Source organism: Mycothermus thermophilus (assembly GCF_041956435.1).
Source record: "Mycothermus thermophilus strain CBS 625.91 unplaced genomic scaffold VTJ04scaffold_1, whole genome shotgun sequence".
Taxonomy (NCBI): Eukaryota; Fungi; Ascomycota; class Sordariomycetes; order Sordariales; family Chaetomiaceae; genus Mycothermus; species Mycothermus thermophilus.
In genome coordinates this window covers 2714732-2741202 of record NW_027191427.1, presented here as the reverse complement: position 1 = coordinate 2741202, position 26471 = coordinate 2714732, and the positions used below count along the sequence as shown (strand labels likewise).

The 26471-nt window shown below is 56.6% G+C and overlaps 14 protein-coding genes across 14 annotated transcripts; 10 read left to right on the top strand and 4 right to left on the bottom strand.

Annotated features, from left to right (window-relative positions):
• Positions 1 to 863: 863 nt before the first annotated feature.
• On the top strand, positions 864 to 1703 carry VTJ04DRAFT_1019 (uncharacterized protein; the record flags this gene model as incomplete). Its single annotated transcript, XM_069357902.1, has 3 exons — positions 864 to 988; positions 1264 to 1395; positions 1664 to 1703. The coding sequence occupies 3 exons, from the start codon at positions 864 to 866 to the stop codon at positions 1701 to 1703; spliced, it is 297 nt and encodes a 98-aa protein (XP_069223628.1).
• A 154-nt stretch (positions 1704 to 1857) lies between these two features.
• On the top strand, positions 1858 to 2235 carry VTJ04DRAFT_1018 (uncharacterized protein; the record flags this gene model as incomplete). The annotated part of the gene is made up of 1 exon (XM_069357891.1): positions 1858 to 2235. The coding sequence occupies one exon, from the start codon at positions 1858 to 1860 to the stop codon at positions 2233 to 2235; it is 378 nt and encodes a 125-aa protein (XP_069223627.1).
• Positions 2236 to 2394: 159 nt separating this feature from the next.
• On the bottom strand, positions 2395 to 4586 carry VTJ04DRAFT_1017 (uncharacterized protein; the record flags this gene model as incomplete). Its single annotated transcript, XM_069357880.1, has 2 exons — positions 2395 to 2586; positions 2670 to 4586. The coding sequence occupies 2 exons, from the start codon at positions 4584 to 4586 to the stop codon at positions 2395 to 2397; spliced, it is 2109 nt and encodes a 702-aa protein (XP_069223626.1).
• An 842-nt stretch (positions 4587 to 5428) lies between these two features.
• On the top strand, positions 5429 to 7242 carry VTJ04DRAFT_1016 (uncharacterized protein; the record flags this gene model as incomplete). Its single annotated transcript, XM_069357869.1, has 4 exons — positions 5429 to 5501; positions 5577 to 5984; positions 6095 to 6411; positions 6469 to 7242. 4 exons carry the CDS (start codon positions 5429 to 5431, stop codon positions 7240 to 7242), a joined length of 1572 nt encoding a protein of 523 aa, XP_069223625.1.
• Positions 7243 to 8046: 804 nt separating this feature from the next.
• VTJ04DRAFT_1015 (uncharacterized protein) lies at positions 8047 to 9763 on the bottom strand (the record flags this gene model as incomplete). Its single annotated transcript, XM_069357858.1, has 3 exons — positions 8047 to 8077; positions 8161 to 9147; positions 9210 to 9763. The coding sequence occupies 3 exons, from the start codon at positions 9761 to 9763 to the stop codon at positions 8047 to 8049; spliced, it is 1572 nt and encodes a 523-aa protein (XP_069223624.1).
• A 3638-nt stretch (positions 9764 to 13401) lies between these two features.
• On the top strand, positions 13402 to 14210 carry VTJ04DRAFT_1014 (uncharacterized protein; the record flags this gene model as incomplete). Its single annotated transcript, XM_069357847.1, has 4 exons — positions 13402 to 13456; positions 13531 to 13570; positions 13654 to 13818; positions 13883 to 14210. The coding sequence occupies 4 exons, from the start codon at positions 13402 to 13404 to the stop codon at positions 14208 to 14210; spliced, it is 588 nt and encodes a 195-aa protein (XP_069223623.1).
• Positions 14211 to 14238: 28 nt separating this feature from the next.
• On the top strand, positions 14239 to 15808 carry VTJ04DRAFT_1013 (uncharacterized protein; the record flags this gene model as incomplete). Its single annotated transcript, XM_069357836.1, has 2 exons — positions 14239 to 14652; positions 14723 to 15808. 2 exons carry the CDS (start codon positions 14239 to 14241, stop codon positions 15806 to 15808), a joined length of 1500 nt encoding a protein of 499 aa, XP_069223622.1.
• Positions 15809 to 15832: 24 nt separating this feature from the next.
• VTJ04DRAFT_1012 (uncharacterized protein) lies at positions 15833 to 16139 on the top strand (the record flags this gene model as incomplete). Its single annotated transcript, XM_069357825.1, has 2 exons — positions 15833 to 15848; positions 15895 to 16139. 2 exons carry the CDS (start codon positions 15833 to 15835, stop codon positions 16137 to 16139), a joined length of 261 nt encoding a protein of 86 aa, XP_069223621.1.
• Positions 16140 to 16839: 700 nt separating this feature from the next.
• VTJ04DRAFT_1011 (uncharacterized protein) lies at positions 16840 to 18297 on the top strand (the record flags this gene model as incomplete). Its single annotated transcript, XM_069357814.1, has 2 exons — positions 16840 to 17284; positions 17660 to 18297. The coding sequence occupies 2 exons, from the start codon at positions 16840 to 16842 to the stop codon at positions 18295 to 18297; spliced, it is 1083 nt and encodes a 360-aa protein (XP_069223620.1).
• Positions 18298 to 18661: 364 nt separating this feature from the next.
• VTJ04DRAFT_1010 (uncharacterized protein) lies at positions 18662 to 18949 on the bottom strand (the record flags this gene model as incomplete). Its single annotated transcript, XM_069357803.1, has 1 exon — positions 18662 to 18949. One exon carries the CDS (start codon positions 18947 to 18949, stop codon positions 18662 to 18664), a length of 288 nt encoding a protein of 95 aa, XP_069223619.1.
• A 68-nt stretch (positions 18950 to 19017) lies between these two features.
• Positions 19018 to 20833, bottom strand: VTJ04DRAFT_1009 (uncharacterized protein; the record flags this gene model as incomplete). The annotated part of the gene is made up of 2 exons (XM_069357791.1): positions 19018 to 19768; positions 19836 to 20833. 2 exons carry the CDS (start codon positions 20831 to 20833, stop codon positions 19018 to 19020), a joined length of 1749 nt encoding a protein of 582 aa, XP_069223618.1.
• Positions 20834 to 22069: 1236 nt separating this feature from the next.
• VTJ04DRAFT_1008 (uncharacterized protein) lies at positions 22070 to 22534 on the top strand (the record flags this gene model as incomplete). Its single annotated transcript, XM_069357780.1, has 1 exon — positions 22070 to 22534. One exon carries the CDS (start codon positions 22070 to 22072, stop codon positions 22532 to 22534), a length of 465 nt encoding a protein of 154 aa, XP_069223617.1.
• A 125-nt stretch (positions 22535 to 22659) lies between these two features.
• On the top strand, positions 22660 to 24968 carry VTJ04DRAFT_1007 (uncharacterized protein; the record flags this gene model as incomplete). The annotated part of the gene is made up of 5 exons (XM_069357769.1): positions 22660 to 22707; positions 22806 to 23352; positions 23420 to 24015; positions 24071 to 24440; positions 24502 to 24968. The coding sequence occupies 5 exons, from the start codon at positions 22660 to 22662 to the stop codon at positions 24966 to 24968; spliced, it is 2028 nt and encodes a 675-aa protein (XP_069223616.1).
• Positions 24969 to 25007: 39 nt separating this feature from the next.
• VTJ04DRAFT_1006 (uncharacterized protein) lies at positions 25008 to 26340 on the top strand (the record flags this gene model as incomplete). Its single annotated transcript, XM_069357758.1, has 3 exons — positions 25008 to 25258; positions 25792 to 26163; positions 26217 to 26340. 3 exons carry the CDS (start codon positions 25008 to 25010, stop codon positions 26338 to 26340), a joined length of 747 nt encoding a protein of 248 aa, XP_069223615.1.
• Positions 26341 to 26471: the final 131 nt, after the last annotated feature.

Below are 26471 nucleotides of genomic sequence, written 5' to 3'. Positions count from 1 at the left end.
CTGACTCCCATACCTATCAAGGATGGTTCAAGGGCCTGCCTATGACAGAGACTTGAACCAGGCTTTGGGGTCCTCAGTTATGGCAGTGTTTCAAGCTGGCTGGATTCTTTAGGAACCACCAGATACTAGTTGAGTCTTGTGCAGACAAGATCTCCCAGACGCATTGTCTACTCTGTATTGTACATACATCCAGTGGCACCCATGTGGCCGATCCAAGATGCCTATGATGTCACTGACATACATTAGGCCAGGACCTAAAGCACGTAAGTCGCCTTACACATCGCAGAGCCTCTCGAGGGCCAAGTCAAAATAAGCTCAGGAGCATTCATTCCTGACGAATGGCTGGAGATGAACACAAATCCGGTTTGTATTCAAGGCCAAGTTCTGGTCCAACCTTGGTCATGCCTACAGGCAGTGTGCAACACTTTGGATAAGAATCTCATGACGTGACATTCGATACCGACCCTCCCCCAGAGTCTTGAAAATGCAACAAGCCACTCGAAGCTTCGAGGATATGCGTCTAGATGCGTGTCATTACCAGAACATGACCAAAGGTGACGTTTCGCGATCTGGGACCCGAGAAAAAGACGTCTCCACATCTCACAGCCTCTCTTCCCCGTGATTTGATCAGACCACCGTGGGCCCGACCGCACGACCGGGGGAAAGCTCGTAAGTGCGGTACTTACGGTAAGCTCCGGGACCTCTTCCTGCGAAACTGCCGCTACGTTACCGGATTAAAACCCACAGAAGCCAATTGGAGACCGGTTTGCTTTCCTGCTCTTCGTCAAAACGCCATCAACGACTGCTCTAGATTCTCAACCACACAACAACCTATACTCACCACCACAACACCCGCACCGAAAATGATGCGCACCTCGGTTACCAAGCTCGCCCGTCCTGCGCGTCCTCTTTCCCGCATGCTCTCAACCACCGCCCGCGTCATGTCGGCCGGTGATACTGGTGCGCCGCCCAAGACCGGCGGCCTTGGGTACGTCGCTGGCCCCCTCTCTGTCGCTCTTGGTTGCCATGTCAATTCACCTCTCCGTATATCTGGAGGCCATGAGCCCTGCTGGAGACATCCAGGCGTCTTGTTTGGAAGAGCAGGACAACCTTTTCAAAGCTTGAACAGCTTCTTGTCAAGCTCTTCGACCCCCCGCTAGCCTCCAGCCGAAAACACTACCCCGCCAACGAAAACACCTTCCCGCAAAAAGCAGCACACCAAAGTTTGACAACAGCTCAAGCACTAACATTCTCTCTCTCCAGCGACGCCTTCCAGCGCCGCGAGCGCGCCCAGGAGGACTACGCCATCCGGCAACGCGAGAAGGAGAAGCTCAAGGAGCTGCGCAAGAGGATTCAGGAGCAGCAGGCCCACCTCCAGCAGCTGGCTGACCACATGTACGTTCACGAGAACACCAACACCAACCAGACCAGCGCTCGACCCTAAGCAAGCAAAAACCTGCTTGCTTTGCCTGCCTGTCCCTCCTCCCTTCACACCAACCAAACACGCACAGCTCCCCTTTCTGATACCCCCTTCTCCTTCTCGCCCTTTCCTCCTTTTGTCCTCCTCCGCATGATCTTTTTTTCCTATCTTTCTCTCTCGCCGCCCAGAGATTCGCGAATGGCTAGCTAACCAACAACGTCTAAATTCGCGCAACGAACACAGTGACGAGATCACCAGGGACCAGGGCGGCGAGAAGAACTAAAAATCCGAAAGAAGCGAAAAACTTTTGTTCTTGAGCGATTTCTTCCGGGTGGTTTTGTCTTTTTAAAGCTTTTGGGACACACACAGCAAGGAGGAACAACAAGCTACTACATGTCGAGAATATAAGGAAACCTGGAATGAACAGGGCAATTCGGATGTTTTACTCCTGTCCACCCCTTCTCTGTCTCTCGAGGAACAGGTGCTGTCTCATCAAGACCAGCAAATGTATCACGAATCATGCATGGATGAGAATGATGAGCCACACTGATCTGCTGGAACTGGTTGTTTTCCTCAGCAATTCCATTTCCTCCTCCCTGTCTCAGTCTCTCCGTCTCTCCAGTGAATCGCAAGGGAAATCTACAGCTTTGTACACGTACATGCCCATCTCACTTCCCCATGCTGCCAGCAACTCAATCCCCAACAGTAGCACTCTCAACACGCTAACACCCAACCCTCGAAAATTGTTCCCATGTATTTGCTTACTCTGCTTCCCCGCCGCTATCGCGAACCAGGCTCGCCTCATGCTTTCGTAGTAGTCCCAACAAAACAAAGGTACCAGGTAGTTTAACTTAGTAGTACTCCCAAACAAGATCTCCCCTGACTACCCTCCTCTCTCTCTCACTTCCTCCTTATCATCATCTTTGACTGCACTCCACTCCCCCTACAGCAACCAACAACAACCATCAACCCATCTATCTGTACCCGGCGCGGTAAGACCTGTAGAAGCTCTCGGCCGCGTCCCCCTCGGTGCTCGACACGTTGGCGCCCATGTTGCCGCTGGCCTTTTGCGCCGCCAGCACCTTGGCCTGGAGGGCCGCCGCGTTGGTGTCGATCCACTGCAGCTGGGCGAGGTGCCCGTTGAGGACGCGCACTATCTGCGTCAACTGTGACAAAGACATTTAGTGTTAGTGGCTGGTGCGGCTGAAGTTATGTAGAGTGGAAGTGTGGTAAGCAATAAAAAACATACAGGATCATCAGGCTTGTTCCCCTTGCTAAGCGTGCTCGACATGTCGTTGATCTCCTTGATCATCTTGGTCAAGTCCTTGCCCATCTCCTCGAGCCGGTCCGTCAGCTTCTCGGCCAGCTTGTACGTGCGCTCGCGCTCCTGGTCCGGCCCCGCGACCTGCTCGCTGCCCGCCACGCCGCCGGCGTTCTTGGCGTACAACTCATTCAGGTCCTGCTCGTAACGGTCGAGCCACGAGCTGAGCTCCTCCTGCTGGCTCTCCACGTTGGCCAGCTGCCGGTCGATCTCGGCGTTGGCGCGCTCCGCCTCGTACGTGCTCGTGTACAGCTTCTGGATCTTCTCGCCGTTCTCGACCAGCATACGGTCCCACTCGGCAATCTTGGCCGCCTGCTCCTTGAACTCCTTCTGGTACTTGGTCAGGTCCGTCGCCCACCGCGTGATGATCTCGTCCATGGTCTTGTTCTTGAGCCGCGGGAGCTGGGAAACGGGACCCGTGGTGGACGCCGCCAGGCCGGCGGGCAGAGCGGTCTTAGCAGCATCCTGCGACGCGGGCGTCGTCGTCGTGGTAGTGGCGGTACCCGCAGGCTTGGCTCCAAAGAGCGAAGTGCCCGTGGTAGACGCAGTGGTGGCAGTAGTGGTAGCAGGGGTGGCAGCCGTGGTTGTAGCGGTGGAAGAGGCCGGAGCGGCAGTGGTGGTAGGAGCAGTAGTTGTGCTGGTGGATGTGGCCGGCGCCGTCGTGGCCGCGGGCTTACCGAACAGGCTCGTAGTAGAAGCGGTCGCCGGGGTAGTTGTTGAGGCAGACGCAGCAGTGCTTGCTGGTGTCTGACCGAAAAGGCTGGTGGTAGCTGCCTTGGCAGTAGCCGGGGCCGCCGTGGTCGACGTGGACGTGGCCGTGCCGAAAAGGCTGGGGGTGGAGGTTGCAGAGGATGCAGCTGGGGTAGAGCTCGTGGTGCCAAACAACGATTTCGGAGCGGCAGCACCAGAAGCAGCCGGAGCCGATGTGGTAGCGGTGCTCGTGGCCGGGGTGGTACCGAAGAGCGACTTGGTTTCCGTAGCCGGGGCGGTCGTGGTGGCAGGAGTTGTGCTCGAGGTAGTTGTGGCAGTGGCCGAGGCGCCGCCAAACAGAGGAGTGGACGACGCTGTCTTGAAAAGCCCACCACCTGTTGTAGCCGTCGTAGTGCTGCTGGCCGGAGCGGCAGTCGAAGCAGGTGTCGAGGACTGGCCAAAGAGACCACCCGATGTACCTGACGTCGTTGATCCGAGCCCACCAAACAGCGAGCCTGCGGGCTTGGTAGCATCAGTGGGAGGTGCACCAGCTGGCGTCGTGGAACCCAGGCCAGAAAACAACGGTTTAGCCGGGGTCGAGGTGGCCGCAGAAGTGCCCGAACCAAACAAGCTGCCACCCGTGTTTCCAAACAGACCTCCAGTTGTGGACGTGGTGGCTCCTGCAGCGGGAGCTGCGGTTGTCGTTGTGGAAGCGGAGGGGCCGGTGGCCGGAGTGGTGGATGTTGCCGCAGGCTTGTTGCCAAACAATCCTCCGGCAGCGGGCGTCGAAGTTCCAGAGGCTGGTGTGGTCGAACCAAAGAGGCTACCGCTCGGCTTGGACATATTTCCGAACAATGATCCTCCGCTCGTGGTTGTGGTTGTCTGACCGAACAGCCCCGTTCCCGTGGACGGTGCGCTCGTGGACGGGGTGGTACTCGAGGCGGCGCCGCCGCCGAAGAGACCGCCCGACTGGCTGCTCGTCGTTCCTCCGCCAAACAGAGAGCCACCCGTACTGGTACCGGCAGGCTTCCCGAATGAGAACGACGGGGTCGAGGAAGAAGTGGTGCCAAACAGACCGCCGCTAGCGGGAGCAGTGGTCGACGTCGACTGGCTGGAAGCGCCGCTCGACGCTGGGGGAGTAAAGGAGAAAGACATTGTTGCGGCTTGACGAGATGTGCGACCGAATTATGAGTGAGGTAGAATTGAGGAGTGCGAATGGGGAGCGATCGCCTGATGCCGACTTGCGATACTTTGGAGTCGTGGTCGCAGAAATCGACTCCAGGCCGCGATCTAGGCGAAGGGAAGAGACCCGAGCAAGGTGTGGAAAGTTTGAAGTCAAAGCTGCCTGCCGCCTTTTGGACTGATGGAATGTTGTCGTCGGCAATTCGCAACCGGGCAAGTCTGTGGAAGTTGTGGCAAGTCGGATTGATAAATTCCTGGCGCGATGCTTGTCGTCGCACCTAAAATGGAGTAAAATTGAGTGATGGCTGGCGACAAAGCCTGGAGCTCTGGCCGCTGTTTGGTCGTCGCTGTTTGACCGGGAAACGCGCTTTGGGAGAAAAGCTCCCTGGTCCGTCAGCCACAGTTGGACGCGCAGGGGGCCGTCTTGGTTGTGGCTTGTGGACCCACATCGGCCTTCTCCCTTCCCAAAGTGGTTTAGGTTCTGGAGAGCTTGGAAGCTGCCGCTGTAACCTTGAGGGGACCGCCTGAACGTTGAAGCCCCGCCATCCACCAGTCGACCGACGGCCACTGTGCAACTGGCACTGGAACCTCCTGACCCGGCCTACCATTGTCTCTCTTGTTCTGGGCTTGCTGTTGTGCCTGACTGCAAGGTTGTCATATTCGCCAGGTGCCTGGCCTGTTGAATTGGTGTCCAGGGTCGAGTTTATTTACTGTCTAAATTGACAAATTCTCCCGACCTGGGAGTGGTCTTCTCCTGATCCGTGGACTTAGGCCAGCTCCAACTCGTCCTCTCCAGACATTCAGCATCACCGGCCATGGCTTCGCGGCGCAACAGCCTCACCCCTCCTGAACGCCGGGACGTGGTTGATCCTGGTGCTCACGACCTAGGTTTGTCTCACACCTATCCCACCACCCACCTTCCATGTTCTCGCTAGATCAAAGCTGACTGTCTCACTGCCGCAGAATCATCAGACTCAGAGGAGCACTACTCGGATGCTAAGTCGGGTCCCATTTCTTCGGGCCGGGCTTCACCCATCCCCAAGACTAGGGTCGAGAGGGTTGACGACAAGCCGGCATATGGCGAGGTGCCCGGCACGGAGGCGTATCGCATGAGGGAGGGTGATGCCCTCCCGGACGAGATCGCCATCATTCCCGACCCAGGCAATCCCACCATTCCTCAGCCCGAATCGGTGCCACGGTCACCCACCCCAGGCGGACGGCCTATCCCAAAGACAGTGGTGGAAGAGACGCCAGACACGGAAGGGTCGATAACACACCCTCAGAAGAGGGAGCGACGATTGTCGGATGCCCATCCGGATGTGATTGTCAAGCCTGACGGACAGAGGATTGAGGAGGGCGAAGCGGCTTCTGGTACGGATGCCTAGCGTGCTTTTCGGCCGAGGCCGCTTCCCCCAGATGTTTTGTTTTTGTTTGTCTTCAGTTTCGTAGCGCAATGTATTGACTTTTGGTTTCCTGCGTAGATTCTCCAATAGCAGCACCATCTTTGAATCTTCCTGTTTCGTCACCAAAGCTCAGGAGGAAATCGTCGTCGTCTTCCATGAGGCGCGCCCCCCTGAGTCTCGACCTTCAAGGCCCAGAGAGTGCTGTTGGAGATGATGACGACTTCGGGGATGAGTTTGACGACTTTGAAGAGGGAGGCGGCGACGTCGATGACGCTGATTTTGGTGACTTTGACGATGGCTTCCAAGAACCTTCTGCTCCAGCGCCACAGCCGGAACAACAACAACCACCACCTCCTCCTCAACCTTCTGCACCCGCAGTTCAACTGCCTCCATTCGTACGTGCCCTGGTCATTTCTTCAGGTGGCAGAGCACCAATGACTGACACCTCCCAGCCCATCCCCGACTTCGAAGGCCTCTCGCCCTCCGAAATCCTCTCCACCACCGAGCCCTACCTCACCGCGCTCTTCCCACCCCAAGACCTCCCCTCCCCTTCTTTCCTCTTGAGCCAAATCAACAGCAAAGACGCCCACCCCATCTTCTTAACTCCCCGCTCCGCCTCGCTCTGGTCCCAGCTCGTCGCCCCGCCACCGCTCCAACCGCCCGACTGGATCCGCTCGCGCATCCGCCGCCTCTTCCTCGTCTCCCTCGGCGTCCCCGTCGACCTGGACGAGATCCTTCCCGCCGACACCAAACAGAAGAAACTCGTCCTCCCTTCCTCCACGCGCCTCCATCGCTCCCCTTCCTCCGACTCCGCCCTCCGTCGCGCATCCAGCGATTCCCGCAGGGGCGCCGGCAAACCCCACGGCTCGTCCGAAGCAAACGCTGACAATTCAACCGACAAAGACGGCGCCAAACCAACCGATGATACAAAGAAACCTGATTCCAGCACCACCACCAGCGCCGCGCGCAAACAGCAGCACTCCCCCGAACGGGCTTTCGACGTGGTCTCTGCCCGGCGCGAGTGCGCGCGCACCGACGCCGCGCTGCGCGGCATGACGGACGCCGAGCTGCGCGCCCACGTAGCCCGCCTCGTCGAGGTGCGGGCCGAGGCCGAGAGGGTGCTCAAGTACTGGCAGCGCAAGGCTGATGAGCAGATTGCCGAGCGCGAGGCGTTTGAGGGAGTCATTGAGAACTTGGTCAAACATGCGCGGAAGGTGAGGAAGTGAGTGAGTACGGAGTATCTCTAGTATCAGTGGAATGGATGATGTACGAACTTGTGGAATGAGTAGGTGTTGAGAGGAAGGTGAGAAGCGTGGATGGTTATACTTGGGATATACACGTCTGGTGAACAGCACATGTCAAACAAACATATAGTTGGTTGTTGGGTTGGTGTTGCTCGTAGTCGAACAAGTAGTATCCAGTGCGAGCAGCAAAGCGAATAAATGTGTGAAGAAGTAACGCCAAAGTCTTCTATATTATCAGATAAACACACTCATTGACGATCACGAAAGGTTTCCTCCCCGTCATCTCTTCCTAGTCGTCTTCTCTCAAGGTGAAAACCTCCCCGGAGAAGATCCATAGACAACGTCCATGAAAAGCAACGCCATCACAAATAAACAAACCCCTCTAGACGATTAATATCAACCCAAGGCACCACCACACGTCCTTTTGATTTTCCTCTAACCCACGTTTCTCGCGTTGAAATGACCAAGCTATGAGACCATGTTTTTTCTTCTTCTTTCTGCCCACCGCCTCAACATTGGCTGCTAGGTACCTAAGGTATTGCGACCCCTTTCCCTCCCTCTCGCCTCTTCACTAAAACACTTCCCCTGATGCATCATTCCCGAGAGATTGCTGGACAACAACATCCATCCTGATTTCCCCCACACCCTTTGTCCCAAAACCCGTCCGTTCCTCACTCCCGTTGATGCTTGACCGGACTCATGTGAATGCTCATGTCCATTTTCATCGCGGTCGCGCGTGGAAAAAAGGAAAAACAAAAGAAACGAAAACAACACAAGACGCTTTCTTTAAGAGCTGCTAGGCTCGAGCGTAACGCCACTGTTGTTGAAACCAAGGGTCAGCATCAATCAATACGAAACATCGATCAAAAAGAAAGGACCAGGGAGAGAGAAGAAACTTACGCTGCAATCGTAGCCCAGCCGATAAGACGCCAGTGCTTCTCGATACGCCTACTGAGGGCCACCTTCTCGCCGATCTTTGTGCAGGCGGGGCTGGTGAGCTGGAGCTTGGCCGCATCCTTCTTGATGGCGACGACCTTGGCACCGGTCGAGGTGGAGCCGATGTTGACCATGATGACCTCGTTCTTGGCCAGCTTGTCGACCTTGGCCTGCTTGCCGTCGGCGGTCCGGACACCGAGCAGGCGGCGCAGCAGGTAGAAGTTGACCTCGATCTCGCTGTAGATCTCGGGGAGGCGGCCCTTGAGGCCCAGGACGAAACCGACCAGACGATCGGCGCGGCACAGGGTCGGGTCGATGCGGGTACCGACACCGATGAGACCACCCGGCACGGCGTACTTGAGATCGTTGGCCTCCGAGTTGAGAGAGACGATGCGGCTGAAGATGGGCGTGCACTTGAGGTTGCCCTTGTCGTCGCGCGACACGATACCGGGGCGAATCTCGATCTCGTCGCCGAGCTTCAGCAAGCCGTACAGGATACTGCCGCCGGCGACACCACCCTTGAGCTCATCGATCTCGGCACCGGGCTTGTTGACGTCGAAGGACCGAATCACAATCATGTGCGGGTCCATGGTGAAGTCTCTTGGAGGGATGGGAATGGTGTTGACAATGGCATCGTTGATGGCATCGATGTTGAACTTGAGCTGGGCCGAGATGGGAATGATGGGCGACTTGCCGGCAACGGTGCCGCGGATGAACTTGAGGATGGACTCGTAGTGTTGCTTGGCAGCCTCCTCGCGCATCAGGTCGACCTTGTTCTGGAGGATGATGATCTTGTCCAGCTTCATGATCTCGATGGCGGCCAAGTGTTCCGAGGTCTGTGGTTGCGGACAGGATTCGTTGCCGGCAATAAGGAGGAGGGCGGCGTCCATGACGGCAGCGCCAGAAAGCATAGTGCTCATCAAAATATCGTGCCCGGGGCAGTCAACGAACCTAGTTTTGCCAGTTAGTGATTCATTTTGCGACGGGCAGTTGTCATATCCGGGAAAGCTTACGAGACGTGACGCAACAGACGGTAGGTACCTCCGCAACCCTCGCGCTCGCAGGGAGGGTCGACCTCCTTGTCGCTCTTGTAGCTCCGGTAGCATGTCGGCCGGGGGCATTCTGGGTTGTCGCACTTGTAGATCTTGGCGTTGGCGTAGCCGAGCTTGATGGTGATGTTGCGGATCAGCTCGTTCTTGAAGCGGACCGTCTGCACGCCCGAGATGGCCTTGACGACGGTCGACTTGCCGTGAGCGACATGGCCGATGGTGCCGATGTTGATGGTGGCTTGCCGGGCAATGATCTCGGGAGTGAGGGGAGTCAAAGACTTGATATCAAGATCTTTGGGGTCGGTCTGGGGAGGGAGTGGAGGCCGCTGGACGGCGGGCGCGGGGGCAGAAGGCTGCTTCAGGGCCGACTTCTTGGGCTTCTCAGTGGTGGTCTCGTGGTCCGACTCCTCAGACTGGGACTCATCTCCAGAGTCAGACTCGGATTCGATGTCGTTACCGAGCTTGTCGACCTTCTCCTCGACCTTGTCGTCGATTTTGTCGTCGCCGTTGGCTGACATGGTGATGACTCTTTTTTTGGTTCGGCGGGGTAATGTGCAACTATTTTTTTTCCGCGGGGCCTTCAGGCGCTGGTCAATTCCGCGACGGTGTCTCGGGTCGAGTCGCGGAGGAATGGGGATGTGGTCTCAGAGACGTGAAGCGGATCAAGCGACGCGATGACGCTATGAAGGCTTCTCCGCGGCGAACCTGGTGTGGTGGAGGTAACAGATGGTCGATATTCCCACGGATTTTCGTGTGCAGTCACAGGCCTGACGACCAGTTCTTGCAGGTGCTGGGTTGTTGCTGGACAGGTGACACTAACCCAAGTAGGCTAGCGCCTAGTGCCCCACGTTTCCGATAAGAGCGATAAAGGTGGGGCAGCTCTTGTTGCGGCCAAGTTGGACTTTAGGAAGCGACAACAAACAACGACGACACACAATGTAAACCTTTCTTTGATTGACTTGATATTGTCCTTAGCAGCATGACGGAGACCGGATTTGAAGACATTTTGACCAGGTCACCATCAGAAAGAAGAGGTAGCTTCTGCACGATGAACCCCCGCATGGATGCTTGTCATGTCTGGGTTAGGGTTGACTGTGACATATTCTCTCATTATCAACGTCCCTGAACCTTTGGAGTTCGATAGAAGAGTGAGGAAAGCTGAACGACGGCCTAGCACAGGGGTACCAACATCCATGACGAAACACATTGTCATCGTTCTTGCCCGGGATAACCCTCGAGCTGTACGAGCATGTGATGGTCCAAGTTCAAGCTCTGGTGCATCCCTAACACCAACCCCCTTACCGAAGCACAAAGTTTAGTAACTCCATCACTCGACCAGGTACCTGGCAGTCTCAGACCAAGGGTCCTTATGAATCCTGGTTCTTCCACAGAACAAAGGCTGAGCAAAGACTATGAGTAGGGCTGAGTCGGCGACAGAGGTAGCTGAAGCACAAATACCACCGTCAATCGGCCCTGTGCCACAACACAGTATGGCAGCTCTCAGCTGTTATGTAAGTACGTAGGTTGGCAGTGCAGGGCTGAATGACTTCATACCGATGAACGCAAATATATCCTCGTAGACGGCCAAGTGGCGTCACCCCACGTTGAGGCTGTGAGATGCATGGAATACCCCATAGCCATGGTCAGCTTCCCGTATGGGAGGCGAATAACCAAAGGCTAGGTGCAACAACCAGTGCATGCCTTGTCGTCCGATATTTGACACTGTGGTGCCTCTGCATGTCTCCTTGGAGATCGATCCGGAGAGCAGCTGAGACCGCGAAGGCACAGACGCAGACATTTCCAATACGTAGATAGGCGTTCACGAAGGGAAGCCTGCTTGGCTCAAAATATCTTGCAGCTCATCCAAGGCAGAGAGGTCTTTCTGTCTGAACACAAAAGTGTTCTGGAACTCTGACGATCCGAGACATCGGACCTTGTCACCTGCACCAACCATGTCAGTTAATCTGTGGCAGCGGATCTTTTGCTTCCACGTTGCCTGGACGGCATCGGCTGTATCGCTGAGGCGAAGGCCAGGAGAAATGGAAACGGTAGTGCCCTGGTTGGGTTGTGTTGCTGGTCCCGAACCAAAATGCCAAAAGGAAACACAACATTCATCATCAGCCTTGGTGTAACAGCCAGCTAACTTTCCCGCCCGTCCCTGTTTTTTTTCGCAACGGTCGCCAGGGCCACGCACGGGCACCGGTTGTGTCGCCCAGCCCAAAACATCGGCATGGCTTCCCGTCCTTCCCACGACACGGCACGCACTACGCCACCTAGAAACGTCTGGGAGAGCGTTCCTGGGCCTGGGACGGGATTCCATCATCTTTTTCTTGCTCACAGACAATATACGAGAGTGGGTCCTCCTCTCACCTCCCACGACTGTGTAGTACCGAAGAGTGCTGCGCGGGTGAGATGGATGTTGCCCTATTGCTACCTCGATCTGCGTGGTCAGCTATGACACAGCGTCGCGTCTTACGACCTGCTGCTCTGGAGCCGGATAACCCCTCGTTAGGAACGGCCATGTTTAGAAAAAAGAGTTGGCAAGGTGATGAGAGACTGTAGCATCAGATGCACAAAGTCTTGCAGAATGCTGGGCCCGTGAAAGAGCGACGTCGAAAGATGCCTACTGTGTAGACAAGAATATTTTTCTCACTGCCTGCTATCGCGCAGTTGCTAGTGTGATGAGGGAAACGATTGAACATACGGGCCTAGTCGGGCTAAAAATATAGTTAAGAGATTTTTTCTTGTGACTGACGACGAGAAGGGAAGACGGAGGACAGAGTACAGGACGCTAGCAGTGTGACCAGCAAGTTGATTGTTCTCTTGAACCGTCCAAGACTGCACCATTTCTTCCATATTGGGTGTGTCCGCCGACCGGTGACGAAGCTGACTGCATGATAACCTAACTCGGCTCGGGTGCGGGAAAGGAGGGCACAAACCTAGGACGTAGAAGACCATGAGATTAGAGCTTTTGATCAGCATTGCCCATACTAGAGCTGCCCTGGGTAGAGTCGACCATATGTATAGGATAGGGTAGAGTCATGATGGGCGTGCCACACCTCACCTAGGTCCTCTGACTTGCGCCAGAAACGGCAGTGAGGCCTGGATCTCTGCCCCCGGTTGGAGTCGGACCTGGGAGGACAAGGCCACACACAACAGGGCTGGCCTCGGGTGGGTTGGTGCAACCCTCAATTCTGCCGTTCAACCATAGCTGCCGTTGCGAGAAGTGAACGTGAAGTGGACAGTGCCCGGCAGTGACGAGCAACCCCAAGGCGGACCAGCACCCGCGGTGGGTCCTGGCTTGCCGCCCGCCATGCATGACCAGCAGCGCCGTCACAGCGATCTGGGCTCTGATTGGATGCGCCAATCGACGAACCCCGGGTCCGCAGGGAAACGGGCGTCGATCATTGGCGGCACGGCTGACAGGGGTGATGACAATTGCAGAGGCTTGCCACCCAACCACAGCTCTGCGTCACGTTCTCGCCGCGAGCTTTGCATCCTCGTGCGCTCTGCAAGCTCTTCTTGGCGCTCGACATCAACTCCCCGATTCGGCGGACGGGAGAGAGGAACGAGAGCAAGAGCAGGGCCCTGACAGTTTTTTTCCCAGCCAGCCAGCCAGCCAGCCAGCCGCCTTCTTGTCTCTGCAAGAGGACAGCGGGCAAGAGACACTCAGAGAGCAAACTCTCCGAATTGCGAGGCCGAAATGGGCGCCAAGGAGAGGAGACGCGTGGTTTGCGAAGACGAAAAGAGGGGAAGTAAAAAAGGAAAAAATAGCCTCTCATCACCGTCACATTTGACCTCTCTGGCTTGCCACAACAGATGGACACAGTGTAGTCTAGTCGAGTTGAGCTCCAATTGATGAAGGGCTTCTGTCAAAAAAAGTTGGAGTTCAAGGATCTCATACGGATTCCGGAAAGGAAGCCATGTGGGATCCATGAGCGTTGTCTTGTTGTGGGTAGGATCTGCCGTGGGCGTTTCGATTGCTCGGACTCCCTCCCGGCTCGAGCTCAAGAGAATTCGCAAACCGCTGCTGAGTCCCGTGGGTCATATGCAGGCCCATCGGCACCGTCACCGTCCCTCGTTGAACGGACACTGGGCGTGCTATTCTTGGGAAACCAACCCCTCCTCTCTGCTCTGCTAGCACCCCCCATCACAAATGGATGACTGTGAACAGCGTAGTATCTGCGGGAGGGCGTCCGGCGCCCCAACCCGTCCGTTTGTCTCCTGTCCCTCTTCACTCTCATATTGTCCTCGTCCTCTTCAGCAGACGCTGACCTCGAGCAAGATCGACAATCCGAGGCAAGACAGCAAGCAACATCAGACCTGTATTCTGCTGCAATTCCCTGCAAGCGGCCTCTCTGCTGGAACCGGAACATTGCAAGGCGTGGCCGCTTTCTGGGCCGCCCAGCGTGAAAGCTACTGGAGTTAGCGGCCGTCCAAGACCTTGCCTGGGCGTCTACGGACGACGTGCCGTCGCGATTCGCCGAGCTTTATTGGCGCCGGACATCATCCGCCCTATCAGCGCTGCCATCCACCCCAGCACACCCGAACCCCCCCCTGCCACCCTACCTGTGTAAGTGACCCAGAACAGCCTTCCACGGCATCCCGTCGAACCATCCGCTCACGCTTCGGTGCAGCAGCGGAACCCGCTCAACTTGGTGGCAGCGGCTATTCAAAACCATCACGGCGCCCCCTCTCGGCGCCTCACACCTACGGTTCCTTTCCTCCTTCCCGGGTAGCTGGGCTCTCATATCAACCACACCTTTCCCTTTTCTTCTTCTCTCTACCCCCCACCCTCTTGTCGTCAGACATAGAGAGAGGTCTTTCACCTTCGGGCTTACACCAGCATCCCGTCACCACCACCACGCCGGTGTCGAACGAAACAGAAGAGAAGACTGGTCTCTTCCCTTCATTGAGTCAACAATCCCGAAGGCCGTAACAGAGGAGAACACCAAGACGAAGTAAGAGGGGGACAAGAACCCCATCGCCAGCCATGGGTCAAGACGAGAAGAAGCGGCCGGCGGCCCTCAACCTGGCCCCGATCCGCACAAAGTCTAACAGCTCCGTGTCGTCCAACGAGTCGTCGTCAACATCATCATCGATCGCCAAGCCCCCGAGGACGCCACGATTCGCCGAGGCCACCGCCATCCACTCTCCCATCGACAACCGCGATGGTCCCTTCTCGGACAGGTCCAACGCTGCTCAACCCGGGGATGTTGGATTCGGCTACATCAGCCAGGGCAGCGACCGGGAAGCCGCCGCCCCGCCCAAGTCGCCGCTCAAGAGCGCCCTGAAGGTCCCAGGGACGCCGGGTCGGGCGCTCAATCCGCTGAGCCCGACGTTTAGGGAGGAGCAGATTCTGGAGGATCGGGAGAAGAAGACGGAGAAGGATCAGGCGAGGGATCTTGTAAGTGGTCACGACATATTCGGATGCCAATGGGGTGTTTGATGATGGTTTACTAACTAGTCCGTCACAGAAAATCAAGATGAGGGTACGAATGGCCAAGTTTGCGCTGCGCGGCGTGAGCTTCAGCTGCAGTCTCATCATCCTGTCGATGCTCTCGGCCTCCTTCGCCATTTTTAACGCCACCAAGTCGCTGCCCGCACTCAGCGGCCTTCCGCCATGGGCCACGAACACCGACACCTGGCCACAAAAGGTCGTGCTCGCCTGCTCGTGCGTCTCGCTGCTCATCTGCATCGCCGTCTTTGTCGCCTACTGCCGTGGCGGTCACCGGCGCGCCGAGAAGGTGGGCGTCTACTACACGCTCTTCGCCGTCAGCTGGTTCATCTTCAGCATGGCCATGTGGGCCGCCGCGGCCGGCATTCTGCAGGTCTCCCGCAACACGAGCGACAACAAGGACCTCTGGGGCTGGGCTTGCGTCGAGAACCGCCGCTCGCGGCTGCACGAGCAAAACGTCGACTACGCGCTCGTCTGCCGCCTGCAGGACTGGACGCTCATCTGCATCATCATCGAGATCGTCATCGAGGTCATCAGCATCCTGCTCTACAGCGTTGTCTTCTGGCGCTACTGGACCAAGCGCAAGCTGCACAAGTCGATGGACCTGCGCGACAAGGCCCGCTCTGACCTCTACCTCGCCCAGCTGCGCACCCAGTCCGCTCCCAACACCCCCGGCTTCGGCCCCAAGTCGCCCGCCTTTTCGCAGTACGCCCTGTCCCCGCGCTTCCCTCCGCCGGCGTTCAAGTCGCTGTCCGACATCGACGAGAACGAGAACCAGCAGGCGCCCTTCACGCCCGGCGGCAAGGGCCTCGTGGTCCCGCAGTCGTCCTTCGCCAGCACCCCGACCGGCTTCAAGCTGCAGGCCCCGCCGACCAAGGCCAAGCCGGCCAAGCCGTCGAGCAGCCCTTCTTCGCCCATCTCGCCCGTGGCTTCGACCTCTGCCTCTGCCGCGGTCGCGGTCGCAGAAAAGGTCAACGAGCCGGCGCCCGTCGCTGAGGGCGAGAAGCAGTACGAGGCCGTCCCGATCCCCGGCGCGTACGCCGGTCAGGCGGTGAAGAGCCCCGGTCCGGCGCAGACGGCGTTTAACATCCCTCCGAGGCAGTAAATGGCTGGAGCGGGGTATATATATATGACATATATATCTTGTCACTCATTTAGAAACCAAAATTTCTCTTCACTTTTTTGAGTCAGTCTGCTGCAAAGACGGCTTCTTTTTCTTTCGATTTTTCTATTCTTTTTTTCCTGGTTTTTATTGTGTCAAACATCAACGGCGTTGCGGGCAAATACCAGAGTTGAATCATGGGTTTGTGTTTTTATTCTGTTTCTTAACCATCTCTCTCTCTCTCTCTCTCTCTAATGGCGGGACCTCGGGAATTCAGGAGGAGCAGGAAAGGATGTTGTGTATAACAGTTTCGTGCTCTCTGGGAGAGGCCTGATGAATTTGGGATGATGATATGATTGTCGAGGTCCGGGTTGGCTCTCAGGTAGTCCACAGATAACTATTGAAATATCAAATGTTGAGACTGCTTGGAAATGTTTCGTTTGAGTTGTCTGTGTATTGTTGAGTTTGCTGTGTGTGATGCGAGCCCTACCCCACGGTCGTTGTCGGGGCGTGTGTTTCTGGCGCCAGTTGATGAAGTGTGTCGCGCAGTGATTTTTGTCCCAGACGATGCTGGATTGTCCCGAAGTCAATCTCCTAAACAATAATATCAACTTGGATTCTAGAGATTTCGAGATCGCCAAGTCAACAAGTGAGGATGAACTGGAGTCGATCGAGGCTCCATCAGAACGGCATCGTCCCTGTCAAGTCCCTGTTCCCGCTGAACCAAGCAGGGGACCAGGGTCCAGCGCGCGTCGAGACCAGACGAACAAATCTCGGAAATTTCCACATGCCCAGATCCAGCCAGGAGGCGTCCACGTTGTTTCCCGTCCCTCTCAACCCCTGAACTCCCTATCGACGCCGACGTGCTCCGTACTCCGTACAACCCAACTTTCCCACTTAAAACCTTAAATTCTTTGACAACCCCGTCAATTGCCGACGACACCCAAGTGAGGTGATTATCAGCCCATTGCACCACCTCGACCTCAACTCTCAGATCCCCGTACAAGGGTTCTTCTTTGTTAGGAAACATCACCATGAACGCCGCACCTGCTGTCTCGGGCCGCCAAGCCTGGCGGCAGCTGATTCGCGCCAGCCGCCGTGGTGCTGTTGTTGGAAATGGTAGTGTTGGTGGTCCGACAACACTCTCGTCCTCGTCCTCGTCCTCGTCGCCGGCCAGTCTCTTGCGCCAGCAACTGCAACACCAACAGCAACTACGCCAGTGCCACAACCAGGCCGCCTTCCGGCGTCAGGCTTCCTCGCTCTCCGGCACCAACATCTCCTCATCGTCTTCCCCCCGCGCCGCAACCCAGCCTCGCATCCCGTCGTCCTCCGCGCTTCCTCCCCAACTCTTTGCTCGCCGCGCCTACAGTTCAGGAACAGGGGGCCCGTATCCGAACCAACAGATCAAGTTCTGGCCGTTCCTGCTGATAATTGCGCTGGGTTCTGGGGGGTATATGCTGTTGATCAATAAGCGGAAAGGTGAGACCTTCTGCTCCTCTGAGACATTTGGGGTTGTCTGTGGAGGGGTTGAGCTCCAGGCCCGGGAGCTCCAAGCTACCTACCTCACTGAGCCAAAGCCTGGGCCGTAGTTGGAGGAAGAGGAGAAGCTGGGCAGCTTTCTCGAGGCGAAACCGCTGCACTGTTACACCAAAGCTGTCAGTCTCAGAGAACCTGACAGCGTTGGCAAGGACAAGTGCACCACTCGGTCTGTCTCGGTTGCCAACCTCTGCACTCACTCCTCTTCCCTCCAACCCACCCTGTCTAAGCTTTAAGCTCCTCCTACCCCTCAGTTCCAACCACATACCCCTCCCACCAGAAAACTCCTCACTAACCCTTCGACTCCCGCTCTTCCAGACATGGCACCCACCGACAAATCCGTCCCCGCCTTCTCCCCCGACGAGGTGACCGTCCTCTTCGTCCTCGGCGGCCCGGGCGCCGGCAAGGGCACGCAATGCTCCCGCCTGGTCCGCGACTACAACTTCACCCACCTGTCGGCCGGCGACCTCCTCCGCGCCGAGCAGGAGCGCCCCGGAAGCCAGTACGGCCAGTTGATCAAGGACTGCATCCGCAACGGCGAGATTGTGCCCATGGAGGTGACCATCGGCCTGCTGGAGCGCGCCATGCGCGAGACGCTGGCCAAGAAGTCGGAACGCCCCGCCCGCTTCCTCATCGACGGCTTCCCGCGCAAGATGGACCAGGCGCTCAAGTTTGAGGAGGTCGTGGCGCCCGCCAAGCTGGTGCTGTTCTACGACTGCCCCGAAAAGGTGATGGAGGGCCGCCTGCTCGAGCGCGGCAAGACGAGCGGCCGCGCCGACGACAACGCCGAAAGCATCCGCAAGCGCTTCCGCACCTTTGTCGAGACCAGCATGCCCGTCGTCCGCCACTACGAGGCCGAGGGCAAGGTGGTCAAGGTGGACTCCACCCCCCCGCCGGATCAGGTGTATGCCGCCACCCGCGAGAAGCTGCGGGCCGCGCTGGGGGAGAAGTTCTGAGTTTGCGTTTTTGTGAGGCGGGGTTCGGGATTTGGTAGAGCGGTAGATTTGTTGTTGGGTTTTTAGACCAGGGGTTTTTAGAGGTTATATAGAGGGTGGTGCGGAGATGGAGCATCATGGCGTAGTGAGGGAAAGAAGAAGCCAGGAGATGGCGTTAATAAAGCTAAATAAAATCTGATCCCAGCTCGTTGCTCAAGCAGATGCCCTTCGACATCCTGATCAAGACTCGAAAGCCACTCTCCCTTTACCATCTCTGGGTATCATTTCACTCACAGTGGCAGGATATCGTGCCCTACGGCGGGCCACAAGTACAACACGCATTTCACGCGGAGGGACACTGAAGAAAAGGAAGACATTCCACGGGTCAGTCATAGCAGATTGACCCAGAGAAGAAGAGAGTTCCCGGGAAATCATTTGACGTCATAGGTAGTAGGTGTACCAACCCAACTCCATTTACCAGACCAGACCCAAAGACCAGACCCAGGGGCATAAGTTGCAATGCGGTATAGGTGAGCTTTTTCTCGTCCCTCACCCGAAACCATCGTCTAAAAATCATCGCCTTCTTCTCTTCACACAGATCATCCGTGCGTGCGTTGCTCTCTTCTTTGAGGCTCACGCCGCAATCTTCAGGGTCCGTCCTGATCCCCCCCATCTATGCCCGCCAATATGTTTCCCTTTTTTGTTATTTTCTTGTTTTCCTTGTGCCCCAAGCTTATTTATTTAATCATCCTCATCCGTCCGCGGCTGCTTGGGCCCGCGACGGCGATCTCCCTTACCACCTCCACCGCCGCCACCGCCGCCGAGGTTGGCGTCGGCCAGCTTGCGCTCGAGCTCGTGCTGCTCGCGCTCGCGGTGGGCCTCGGCGTCCGCCTTGGCCTTGTGGACGATGGTCAGCAGATGGTTGACGGTGGACTTCCACTGGTCGACGCGGGTGCCGAGCTCACGCCACTGCTTCTCGCCGAACACGCGGTAGGTGGTGCGGTGGACGAGGAAGACCTGCTGCTGCTGCGACAGGCGGCCCTCGACCAGCTTGGCGCGGATCACGTCGATGGTCCACATCTCGATGTCCTCGGTGGGGATCTGCAGGGCCTTGGCAATGCTGGCGTAGGGGATCTCGCGGTTCGGGGTGCTGGCGGCCAGGCTGGCAAAGGTGAGCAGGCGCATCTTGCGCTGCAGCGTCTCATGGTCGAGACCCTCCTTCTCGATCCAGCCCTGGTGCTCGTCTCTGAAGTCGTTGTAGTCCTCGAGGTCTTGCTCAGTGAAGATGTCGAGCAGTTGCGCGTAGATGGGTTGCGAGTCGGCGAGGGCTTGTACGCTCGGGAGGGCGCGCAGATCTTGGAAGTCGAAACGGGTTGGCGAAAGGAGGGCCATGCGCACGGCGTTGAGAGAGAGCTTCTGCGCCTCCTCAGACGCGACCTCCTCCTGGTCGCCAAAGGTGCCCAAGGCCTTGATGAGGTAGTGGTATGACTCCCTGGAACGAAGACGCTGGTCAGTGATGGGGTCAAATTTTCAATGCGAATGCGGCGACTTGTACTCACTCAGAATCTCCCGCCTCGTTGGCAGCCTCGGATATCTCCACGTAGAGCCTGCGCTGATCCTCCTCATCGGTATTCCAATCGCGGAACCAGGCGTCGAGGTTCTTTAACCAGCGCTTGAGCAGCTCAAACTGGCCGTGCTGTCGGAGGAACCGGACGATCTGGAGGAGGACGTTGTAGCGGACCGGGTTGGTGGGGTCGAGCAGGTTGAAGATGGTGCTCAAGGCATTGACGGCGAGGGTAAAGCCGTGGACCGGAGACGATGTGATCGGCTTCTGCAGGTTGGCGCACAAGGTGGGGAGGTACTTCTTGGGGTCGGTGGATTGCAGGACGAGGTGGATCAGCAGATTGACAGCGCCGGTGAACTCTTTCTCGGGCGCCGAGTTGAGGGCGCTGGAGGCCTTGACGATGGTCTGAAGAGCCTCCTCGTTGTTCTCCTGTTCGAGGAGCGGACGGACCGAGTCGCCAATCTGCAAAAAGTCGGCAATCTCTTGGGCCAGCTCGGCAAAAGTGCCGTCGACGAAGAGAAGCTGAGGGGTCGCCATGTTGAACCAGGGAAGACGACAATTGGTGTTTCCGAAGAATTCAAAGTATTCGGTCGCGTGGTCGAGTCGCTCCTGGACAATGTCGCGGTCGTAGAACGGCGAAAGGATACCCTCGGAGTCGGTCTCCCACTCGGCGTCTTCGTCGCCACAGCAATTGCAGGGAAATTTGCAGGGCGAGATGCTCAGATAAGTGTAATCGGATCCGGCCGCTGAGGGGCCACGACGGACTCGATTCCAAAGCCTGGGAGAAAACTCGGCCTGGGGGATAGGAGAGGCCTCGGCGGGATTGTTGAGCCGGGCCGGAGGGTAAGGAGGAGTCCTGGCGTCGTGAAAGTCGTATGGGGAGCGAGGTCCCGGTGGGAGGGGTGGAAGAACCGGCGGTTTGCGGTTCTTTGTTTCGTTGGCCTCCTGGTTTCTGCCGAAGGCAGAATTTCCCTGCCCCGCATTGGCATCCATTTTTTTCGTTGTTCTTTTGTTTGGGGGTCGATTGTGCGGTTGTTGTCACGTGAGAGAAGACCGGGCTAAACTTTGTTGGGTAATATAAGCGAGGTGGGACGGAGTGGGTCCAAGCTTCTGGCCCAAGTTGGGATGAAATAGGAAAGTGGGGCGAGCTGGGCAGCCAGGCTGACGGCCTGAGGCAGGCGAGCCACTTCAGCCCGGTGCCTGTGCCTCATGCCCCGCCACGACGACGCCATGGAGGTCGCGGAGGTCGTCGTGAAGGACGTCGTGGAGGCCGTCGCGGAGGTCGTGGAGGCTGCACCAGCCGCGGTGGCTCCATCATCGACATCGTCGAAGTTGTAAAGGTCATGAAAGTTGTCAGGGCTTGTGTATCTGAGGTGGCTTGTGCCAGTCCTGCGGCGACGGCGACGGCCACAACTTGGAAGCTGCCTCAGCTTCACCTTTGGTGGCTTGCATGCTTGCATCTTCTGCTCAAGCTCACAGGCAGAACACCAAAAAATCGCCCTTTTGTCTCTTCATGCTTATAATGCCGACAGCAGGGTTGCCGGAACTCATGTATGAAGTTCTTTGTTGAGGTGGTTTATATTGCCAAGCTATATCTGCTTTACTCTGAACATTCCTTTCTCTCTTAGGATTGCAGCTGAGCACTGCCAACATGAGTCGGAGCAACACCAGCCCAGGACGCCTGACGAATCCACTATCTGGGTTTGCGGCCGCAACCACGCAACAGGTACCTCACAGGATTCAAACTAACAGCCACTTGTACAAAGGGAAAAAGACGCCTCGCCATCCATGTGGTATTGGTCTTTTCCTGGGAAGGTTGGTGGGCAAGCCACCGCCGGGCAGACTATCTCTTGAGTCATACGTCCGGCCGGTATCTGCACTAGGACTAGCATAACTCACATGCCCCACGGCTCACCGAGACCAAGAGACCTAACTTCTCTCTCACAGGGGATTCCACAAGCCACATTGAAGAAGGTCACCTCAGTTTCTGGCCACCAACATTTTGGAGTTGGAGAGGCATACAGATCAGGGCACTCATAGGGACCTAGAGATTCCATCAGGAGTGCGACGCCCAGCTCATGTGGATCACCTAACTGCGCCCTTCATCCCCTCTTTCCATGCCTGCTGGGCTTCGACATGAGGGCAACTTTACTTGATCCCCGCGTTGCATGCAGGCAGGTCAGGAGAGAGTAAGTCACAATCAAGAAATCCAGCCCTACCGCACCAGAAATGGGCCCCTGCAGCAGCCAAGGCCACCAAGAAGCCTTCTTGGCGGGCGGATCATTTGTCGAAGCCGTTCAGTCCACCCCCGGAACCCAGGACCCGTGGACCCTGACCGGGGTTGCTGCGTTGCTGCTGCCGCGTCCTGTTGGTCTTGTCCAATGGAGCTGGACGCCCATCAAGGCGTGGCTGCCGCTCCTGCTTACTCGCTTCTTCTCGCCGGAGGTTTGGGTTTGGCATTCCTGTTTTCTGTTTCCCCGTTTCTTCTTGTCTTTTTTGCTGGGTGTCCTTGATCTTGTCAGCCTCCATTGCACGGGACTTTTCCAACTTAATACAGAGGGAACCGGAGATACAACACCATTTTCCAGTCCCATCTCCATACCCCAAACCCCAGCCTCCGCCTCTTTCGACCCTGGCCTCGGGCTGTCCGAGTATCTGGCTAAGGCCATCGGTCTCACCACCAACGGCCTCTAGGCACCTATCTGCCCGTTATCGACGGATTACCCGACATTTAAGTAATAGAGCCTGTTTGGCACCCTCTCCACCGTTCCGTCGTCAACCCGCTTTGCGCTCCCATAGTTATCCAGCTTGTTGCAACCATGCCTCCACGGTCCGAAGGCAGCCAGCTCAAGCGAAGCCGCGTCCCAGTAGGTGCCTCCTTGATAGTTCCTCCGCTCCGTCGCATCTCCGACGGCGCCGCTCCCGCCCGGCCCTGCTCCGCCGATTAATCAGTCCTTCCTTGCAGGGCTCTCCCGATGAGCAAGAGTCATTCAAGAAGCCGCGTCGCTCCGAGCGCCTCTCCCAGCGTGTCGCCAACGATACCCTCAAGGCCCCCGTCCAAAATCGCAACCACCTGCCGTCGCCGGCAACCAATCTCACCAGCGAGACCACCACCGAGGTCGATAAGGAGGCCCCGGCCACTCCGCCCCAGGATCGTCCAAGTCAGGCCGCCCGCCGCCGCGGAGACGACGGTCACTCTCAGGCCTTTGTCTTCAGCTCCCCTCCTCAAGATACCCAGGCGTTCAGCCAGCAAGACATCGATCTGAATGCGCCCCTGGTGGAAGGAGTTGACGAGGTCAGGGAGGGAGTGTGGGGTTACCTCCTCCCTTTGGATACCCGCTTCGTGCGGGCTCCCATTGTGCTAAAGAGGAAGGATGTTGGGGCCTCCGAAGATGCTGCTTCAACAACAAATGGCCGGAACGGTAGTCGACGGGGCCAGAGAGCCCCGGCAAAGTCGCCCAAGACTCCGACTGTCCCCGGAGGCTACATTATTGGCCGGCACCCCGAGTGCGGTGAGTATCACAGCAGCTGCGGCACCAACCATCCTCGTATGGAGAGAGGGCCACTAACATCCAGCAGATATCCGGGTCGATGATCCACAGGTGTCGAATCGTCACTGCTTGATCTTCACCGAAAACAAGGGCGATAGCACCGTGGCCGTGCTCGAGGATGTGTCCACCAACGGCACCTATGTCAACGAAGCCTACCTGACGCGGAATGAACGCCGCGAGCTCGAGGAGGGCGACGAAATCTCTGTCACCAGTGCGAGCGCCGGTTTCATTTTCCGCTACCCACGCTGCCGCCAAGGCAAGAAGTTCGACCAGCAGTACACCATGAAACGGCCACTGGGGAGCGGCTTCTTCGCCCAGGTCTACATGTGCAGTGAAAGGTCGTCTGGCGATTGCTATGCCGTCAAGAAGTTCATCAAGAACGCGGCCGACAGCCAAGGGACGAGGTACGAGGGCCTCCACCAGGAGGTGGCCATGCTGATGAGCGTGAGCCATCCAAACATTCTGGCTCTGAAAGAGACTTTCAACGAGCCGGATGCTTTCTACGTGGTGTTGGAGCTCGCTCCAAATGGCGAGCTGTTCCAGTACATTGCGAACAACACCAAGTTGTCCGAAGCCGAGACCCGGAAAGTCTTCACGCAGTTGTTCGATGGCATCAAGTACTTGGTATGTAGCTGATCACGTCCACCAGATCGCGGCAACTGTGCTGACTCCTTTCCAGCATGACCGTAACATGATCCATCGGGACATCAAGCCCGAAAACATTCTGCTCATGGATGATGATTTCACCGTCAAGATTGGCGATTTCGGTCTTGCCAAGATCGTCGGCGAGGAATCCTTCACCACCACTATGTGTGGAACGCCGAGCTATGTGGCACCCGAAATCCTCCGGTCACATAGGAATCGCAAGTACACCAAGGCAGTCGACATCTGGTCATTGGGCGTGGTCCTCTATATCTGCCTGTGTGGCTTCCCGCCATTCTCCGACGAGCTGACGGGGCCCGACTTCCCCTACACCCTCATCGACCAGATCCGTGAAGCAAAGTACAGCTATCCGTCCCCGTACTGGGACCCGATTACCGACGCAGCCTGTATGTACCCTTTCGGCGCTCCCTTTGTTTGTTGTAAAGCTGCTTACCAATCTTCGAACAGTGGATCTCATCGACCGCATGCTCGTGGTCGACCCCAACCGCCGCTACACGGTCGACCAGTGCCTGGCCGACCCATGGCTCGTTAACAAGCCGCCCGGCGTCAACGACAGCACTAACGGTCTCGTCGCCGGCGTGGCCAATCTGGGCGTGAGCCGACGCGGCGTCTTCCGGGAGCGCACCCTCATCAGCTCCGTCAATCATTTCCACGTCGCCGAGCGCGTCCCCGCCGGCGCCGGCCGGCCGGACGTCAAGGTCTACGAGAAGAATCCCGCCCCGCACCAAACCCCGAAGCGCGAGATGCGACCGGACGATAACCGCGATCCACGCGAGTTTGCGCAGATGGGCGGCAAGGGTGACCAGCAGTTGTACGACGACGACGGGGAGGATGATGCGAAGTTGACGGCGAAGGATATCGCCTCGGAGGCGAAGAAGGGCAAGTCAAAAGGTAAAGGAAAAGGGGCTCGGTAAATTCGGCCAGAGAAGGAAGGGGGATATGTCTTGGGGTATATGAGATCTGCTGAAGGGTGCTTTTTTCAGTTTGTTATCGTTGGCGCGGCATGGATGATGGGTGCGAGAACAAAAGCGAGAGGGCATTTGTGTCGGTTATTTATTTATGTGGGGATGATACGTAATGGTCGGGCTGTGTTGTTCTGGGGGGATGGAATCATCGTCGTTGGGGATGGAATCTCGATGCCTGGAGTCTTTCGTCTGCTGGGCCATACAGGACCTGGCGTAACCTACCTTGGTCGGATTTATTCGTGAGCTGGGGGTTTTCAGTTCATTTAGTTGTTCTAGTCGAGGTTCTTGTGTTGGTAGTTTCATATCTTAGGGGATATCCAAACGCAAATATATAGTTGGTTTAGGTAGACAAGCCATGGCCATCTGACGGGCTCACCAGTCCTCAGTATAGTCACAACCAGAGCATATGCAAGCAGCTGATACCCTCCTAGTCAAAGCTCAGGTGTCAAGACATACGTACACCTCAGAAATATGTCGATTGCCTGTCCATCAAGTCAGTTACTTCTCGGGATCCCGGACCAAGCAAACAACCATGGCCATACTCCGTAAATAAGTTATCTCTTCTCGTCCCGACACCTAGTATGGAGGACTCCGTCCCTAGGTATCCGACCACAACAAAACACCACACCATTCACACAGGATACGGAAGAGCACTTTGCAAAATTTAAAACCATACAATACATTCATTCATTTTTATGCTCATTTGATTATCATCATGATCATCATCATCATCGACCGTTCATTACCATTATTGAGTCTCAAAAAAAGGCAGAGGAGACGGAAAGGAAAAAGAAAAGACGAAGGAGACCACAATACACAACACAACAACAACAACAACGACAACACAAACACAGCCAAGAAAACCAATAGACCTCTCCCTCCCTCATCTTAATACGTCCACCTCTGTCCATCCGTCCCCACCCAAGCCCATCCATTTATCAATCCGTTCGTCCTATCCGTTCCGTCCTATGCCGCCTGCCTGCCCGCCCATGCCATTTTGTCCGTTATTCATCTCGCCCTTCTCTCTCTCTCTCTTCAGGACGAACAACAAAACCGAGGCAAGAAACAAGAAAGAAAAGAGAAAACCATATTATACCATTCCAAAACAAAAACGGGGAAGACGCAGGAGGAAGAGGGACGAGGTGTAGAAGAGTAGAGCATATATCCCCTTTCCCGAGTCCCCCAAGCCATGAACAGGAAGAAGAAAGAAAGAGAAGAAGAAGCAGTGGAACAAAAGGCAGCATGCCTGCGGCCAGGAACTGGAAAGGAGCAGGGATCTGGTGCAAGCGAGACGACAGAGCCAAATCATCAGCTCCCATAACTTCCTTCCTGGAGGTTCAAGGTAGTAAGTAGGAGAAGGTTGTAACCGAAAACTTTCAACAACAACCCCATCCTTTCTTTGTACTTTCCAACAAGCCTTGTTGTCCGCAGAGACCGAAGAAGAAGCAAAGG